We start from the raw sequence: 6371 nt of genomic DNA on the forward strand, positions 1-6371 counted from the left end.
GCTCCGTTCTTCTAGAATGCAACTACAATAATTGTGGGTTAGGGCAAGAATGGAAGGCCAAAACGTAAGGCTTAGTGGAGGTTCTTATGAAGAGAGAAAACGAAAATGAGAGAGGCATGAGAATGGACAAGAGAAGACAAGAGCAAAAAAGGATGAAAAGTTGTGGAAATGAAAGGAAAGAGAGCACAAATGCATTAAAAGGTATATTACATCAATTATGTTGAACAACTGATGTAATATCATGTTTTTCTATTAAAAATACATATTAATAAAAAAAATTCAAGAAATATTACATTGATTGGACCTAAAAACCTATGATTTTCAATATTTACAAAAACTATCACCGTGCAATTTCTCACATAAGTTTTTTAGGAATGATGTAATATCTTGTTATAATATCTCTATTATGCACTAATGCATCTTTCCTTAATATATAAAAACTTCAATCGGACTTGCGAAAAAAATTCATTAATAATTGAAATTATAAGTTATTGACAAAATGTATCAACATAATTAACCATTGAATAAGTTATAGATAAGAATATTTATCGTTAATACAAATTCTAATTTATCGATTGATCTTGTCAATGGATTTGTTATTGACATATTCATTATCTTTAAAAATATTTATCGATAATTGAAATTTTAAAATTTATTGATAATATTTGTCATTAAATTCAGATTTACTGACATATTTATTTTTGCTAGTGAAAATCTATCAATAATTTCAAATAATCTTATAATGTTTATCTTTACATATTGAAAAAATGAGATTAGAAAAAAATGATGTGATTAACATAAAAAAATATTATAATAAATAACTTTTATTGTTTTTATAAAAATGGTGGATAACATAAATATCTCATCAATTGTGATGATAAGAACATTCCTTCAGGGATTACGTCGAAACCATTATAGAGTTATCCAATATTTGGATTAATAGACATAATATTTGTGAAGGGTAAGATCTAAAATCGATTTTGACAAAAAAAAAAAGTTTATAAAACCTAATTTACATCATACCAATGTTTTTCTAACTTATCTCAAAAGAATTAATATGATTGTCTTTAAATATTGCATACATCAAATTTAATTTAACCTTAATTACCAAAAAAATTATTTCAATAGAATGTTTCACACTAGTGCAAAAAAGACCTTTAACGTCACCCTTCAGACGTCTGATCCTCAAATATCCAACGTAAAAAATGACCGGTGGCATTTTTCGTAAATAAAACAACTCTTTAGACGCCGGATATGGAAGGGTGGCATTTTCCGTTTAGACGTCTGATCCCGCCACTCCGACTTCTGAAGCACTTTAGACGTCTGTTAATTGGGAGAACCGACGTCTAAACCCTAAATCCAGAAATTTAAAAAGTTACTTTTTGACTCCGTTTAGACGTCTGATTCCGCTACTCAGACTTCTGAAGCACTTTAGACGTCTATTAATTAGGGGAACCGACGTCTAAACCCTAAATCCAAAAATTTTAAAAAGTCACTTTTTGACTCCATTTAGACGTCTGATCCCGCCACTCCGACTTCTGAAGCACTTTAGACGTCTGTTAATTGGGGGAATCAACGTCTAAACCCTAAATCCAGAAATTTAAAAAGTTACTTTTTGACTCCGTTTAGACGTCTGATCCCGCCACTCCGACTTCTGAAGCACTTTAGACGTCTGTTAAGTGGGGGAACCGACGTCTAAATTTTGGCATTAAAACACCGTGAACGCGAGACAACCGTTACGCGCACTCATTGTCCATCATCTTCGTCGCGTTTTCTCTCTACGGGTTACGCTTTTCAGGTTCGTTTTCTCACTTTTGCACCGTTTTAAATTAATTTTACTCCGATTACATCACTCTTTGATGCATTATCTTTCATTTGAACCGATTAAAATGTGTTTTCGTTGGATTTTGGTGCAGTTAATCTCGTGTCTTTAGGCCGCGATTTCTTGCGTTTTGTACTCCTCTAATTACCTCCAGTATGTTTTTAAAACCATCCAATAAAAAAAATTACAATACATTCTCTTCAACTAAAATATAAAGTTGTAAACTCGAATCACCATGAGTCAGGAGCAACCTCAGAGACGTCTAACCTGTATGGATCGGACGTGTATATAGACGTCAGACCTATATAGGTCCGACGTCTATAGAGAGGTCTGACGTCTATAGAGACGTCTGACCTAAAGGGTCCGACGTTTCATTAACGTCACCCATATAGACGACGGACAGAGATCAGACGTTAAAAGGCCAAAATAACATACGTCTAAAGTCCTTTTTGCACTAGTGTCATTTAGTTTTTCATCGAATATATTTTTGTTTTTAATATTTTAGGTTTGAGAATACAATTTTAATAAAAAAAAATACACAGTATAATGTACATATGTGATTAAAATTGATTCGATTAAATAACAATAAGTTGTATGGTTCCTTAATTATAAAAATGTTAGGCTTTCCGTATGTTCAACCACATCTATCACGTTTGTCTCATTTCAAGAAGATGGATAAACATCAGATGCAATTAGTTGCACTACTATAAACTCTCTAGATTATTTATTAAATGATTTAAATATCTCTATTGTCACTATAACAATATAATGAATAGCCATTAAGCATACTTGATCAGAAAAATAATTTTCCTATTTATATTTATTTATTTGGTGCTAAAAATATCATAAAAGAATACTAATTATAAAAATAGTGATATATGACACTCACAACACATTATCAACTTAGTTCAAAATCACATTGTTGTGACAATAACATGATTGTTGCCACTTGAAATAGCTTTCATTGGTATTTATTTGATGCTCAGAATATCTGACTTCTCATTCACGGGTTTGGCCGTATAGTAATGTACTCGGAGAAACGCCACCCATTCTATATGCCTTTTCACTTCTTTCTCCGCAGGAAATTATCTTTTAAAAACCAAGTTTTCATATATCATGAAAATTTTACTTTAATAATGAAATATTATACTTAAATCAGGCGACAAAGACACCAAGAAAAATGTTGTTTAAGATTTTGAGTCAATTGTATAATGATTATATAAAATAAGTTGATTGTGAAAATATCATAACTCTTTTCTCTGCAATTATTTGCAAAAGAACACACGTGATCCACATTAGTTTCTGTGTATTGTCTTCAACGTTTTATTATCACCATTATATATATAATATCATTTGGAGCCTGGCTAGAACGAAAAGATAAGATGACACGAAGGGAATAAAACTACATATATGACAAATTTGGTGGTATATGAGAAGAATGATTAATAATACGTACGTCTTCATTCAAACAATTTGATCGGACCACCTAAAAATCCATCACAAAAACCAAACGAATTAAACGTGGGTATCAATAATTCACCAAGGTGTCACATGAAGCAATCTCATCACGACTCACTATATATGTTACTCAGATACACAAGAACTGTATGATTCAACACAGTTGCTTACTGGTTTGTGAGTGATGAGTTTGAAGATGACCAAGTTGTTTCTTCTTTTCCTCGTCCTGGTTTCCTTCACTTGTCTCTCCTTTGCTTTTCCGAGTGACAAGTTGGACAGGTTTTCTTGGGAGGAAGAAGTGTTGCAACTGTTCCAAGTGTGGCAGAAAGAGCACGGTCGTGAATACAGCAACCCAGAGGAGAAGGGAAAAAGGTTCCACATTTTCCAAAGGAATCTGAGGTATATCAATGAGATGAATGCAAAGAGAAAGTCAGGGACGCAGCATCGTTTGGGTCTGAACAAGTTTGCCGATATGAGTCCTGAGGAGTTCGCGGAAACCCACTTGAAAGAAATAGAGATGCTCTCCAACATGGAGAGTAGGAAGATTCAGGATGATGACGACTGTGGAAACCATCCTGTTTCTGTAGATTGGAGGGAGAAGGGTGCTGTGACCGAAGTTAGAGATCAAGGAGAATGCCGTAATTAAGACTTCACCTATATTAACATAGCATCGTTCAAAAATTGTTTTTACATATTACTACCATTTCCTTTCTTTAGTTTCTTCATTTCACTGCATATACGTAGTTTGTAGTTTTGAAGGTAAGAGTAAATGTAGGTATTGTATTTTCATAAACTTTTATCTCTTCAATATTTTCATTTTGCAACATGCTGATTTATCATGTTACACTCTGTTATCAGAGAGCCACTGGGCTTTCAGTGTGACCGGGGCCATTGAAGGAATAAACAAAATAGTTACTGGGGATCTTGTCACCCTCTCTGCACAAGAACTTGTGGACTGTGACCCTGCCAGCCATGGCTGTGCTGGAGGCTTTTACTTCAATGCATTTGGTTACGTTATCGACAAAGGTGGCATCGACACAGAAGCAAATTACCCTTACACAGCCAAAAACGGTTCTTGCAGGGTCTGCTTTACACTTTATTTCTCCTAGCAACCCTAGTTTGCGTTTACAAAATTAAAAAAAAAAAGGGTAACCATAAATTAATCCAGACATTCCGCTTAATTTAAGGTTTTTGTTTTTTTCTTACAGGTAAATGCGAACAAGGTTGTTAGCATCGATAACCTTCTAGTTGTGGATGGGACAGAAGAAGGTCTGTTGTGCCGTGTTAGTAAGCAGCCTGTTAGTGTGAGCATAGATGCAACCGGGCTTCAATTTTACAGTGGTGTAAGAATATTTGTTTCTCATAATGGTTGATTAATATTGTGTAGAAAGATTATGCGAATTTGAAAATTTTGTTGTGGTAGCTAAGTTGTGAATTATTGTGACAGGGGGTGTATGGTGGTGATAACTGCTCGAAGAATTCAAGGTCTGCAACTCTAGTGTGTTTAATTGTGGGTTATGGTTCAGTGGGTGGAGAAGATTATTGGATTGTGAAGAACTCGTGGGGTAAAGAATGGGGAGAAAATGGTTACCTCTTGATCAAAAGGAATGTCAGTGAGGAGTGGCCTTATGGTGTATGTGCCATCAATGCTGCTGCTGGTTATCCAATCAAAGAGGTTTCATCATCTTCACCTCTGTTATCTGCAGCCATATAAGCACAAAACCTTTGCATATTACTACTTCAGTATTTGCCCTTTCTCCAAAAATAATAAGCTTTATGAACTGCAACTGTGTGCTAATTTGGGTTAAGGTGCTTTAATAAAACAATGGATGCCTTTGGTTTTTATTTCTTTTCTATCTTATTTATTTTCTTTTGGATAACCAAAAACTTCGTTAATAAAAATATCAAGGTGTGTTCCACTGGCAATGTTAATCAAATTTGTGACACATACTAAGAAAATTGAAAGAAATTTGTAACACGTTGTTTAGAACGTTGATGACCGGATTAGGCTTAGTGCATTTCACTCCACCCCTCTTATTTTCGGTCACACAAAACTCACAATTTGAAATAGGATGAGTTTCTATCTCATATTTACTTTTATGAAAAAGAATTGTTTTTATTCCTATATCCAAATTTAATGAATATTAAATTTTCTTTCATCCACATCTACAACAGGTAACATGTATATACTATATTCATTTTCTTACTATTTCAATATCAACTAATTAATTTTTATAAAATAATAAAAAATTATAGTGAAGGAAACATAATATTATCATAATGTTCAATGTTCAATATTAAAAGGATGATATAATGTTTTTTTCAATATCAAATATTTATATATAAAATTATAACTGAATATATTTCAAATTATAATACTAAATAAAATTTAATGAGAACCAAAATATTATTAAATTTGCAAATGTTAATAAAACCTAATTGATAAAATTTAAAAATATTTAAAAATAATATATAAAAGGCAAACAAATATTCAAATAAAAAAAAATATTTTAAGAGTATGTTTACTTCAAATTTTTAAATTATAATGAAATCTCTTTTCTTATACAATAATAAAAATTATAATAAATAATTTGATCAAAATCACACAGAAGAAATATTAAATTAATAATAATTGAAATTTAATATAAATTACTCATCTTTTAAACTTTATGTACGTTAGATGGTGATAAAAAGAATTCATGACAATTAGATTAAATTATTATATTATGGTAAATAAAATTTATTTAAACACTTACAGTGTGATAAAATTAAATATGAGCTAGAAAATAAAAATAATTTTATGAAAAATGTCAAACCAATAATTTAAGTTATAAATAAAACAACAAATAAAAGTAAAAAAAAACTATTAGAAGCAATTTAATAAATCATTAACTGAAATTGTACAAAGAAAAATAAATGTAAAACTAAGAGTATGATAAAATGAAAAATATCTTAGAAATCTAATAAAACTTTTCAAATATCAACATGAACTGTTGAGAGATAACAACAATTGTTTTAGCGTAAATGAAAGATTTATGTTATTGAACGCTTAAATTGAGAGTGTTAAAGATTTTCAATGTGAAAAGAAAAG

The 6371-nt window shown here is 31.4% G+C and overlaps 1 protein-coding gene across 1 annotated transcript; it reads left to right on the plus strand.

Moving 5' to 3' along the window:
* Positions 1-3419: 3419 nt before the first annotated feature.
* LOC108337678 (ervatamin-B) lies at positions 3420-5125 on the plus strand. The gene is made up of 4 exons (XM_017574256.2): positions 3420-3918; positions 4139-4362; positions 4489-4623; positions 4728-5125. The coding sequence occupies exons 1-4, from the start codon at positions 3465-3467 to the stop codon at positions 4992-4994; spliced, it is 1080 nt and encodes a 359-aa protein (XP_017429745.1). The 5' UTR covers positions 3420-3464; the 3' UTR covers positions 4995-5125.
* The last annotated feature ends 1246 nt before the right edge of the window (positions 5126-6371 follow it).

Source organism: Vigna angularis, chromosome 1 (assembly GCF_016808095.1).
Source record: "Vigna angularis cultivar LongXiaoDou No.4 chromosome 1, ASM1680809v1, whole genome shotgun sequence".
NCBI lineage: Eukaryota > Viridiplantae > Streptophyta > Magnoliopsida > Fabales > Fabaceae > Vigna > Vigna angularis.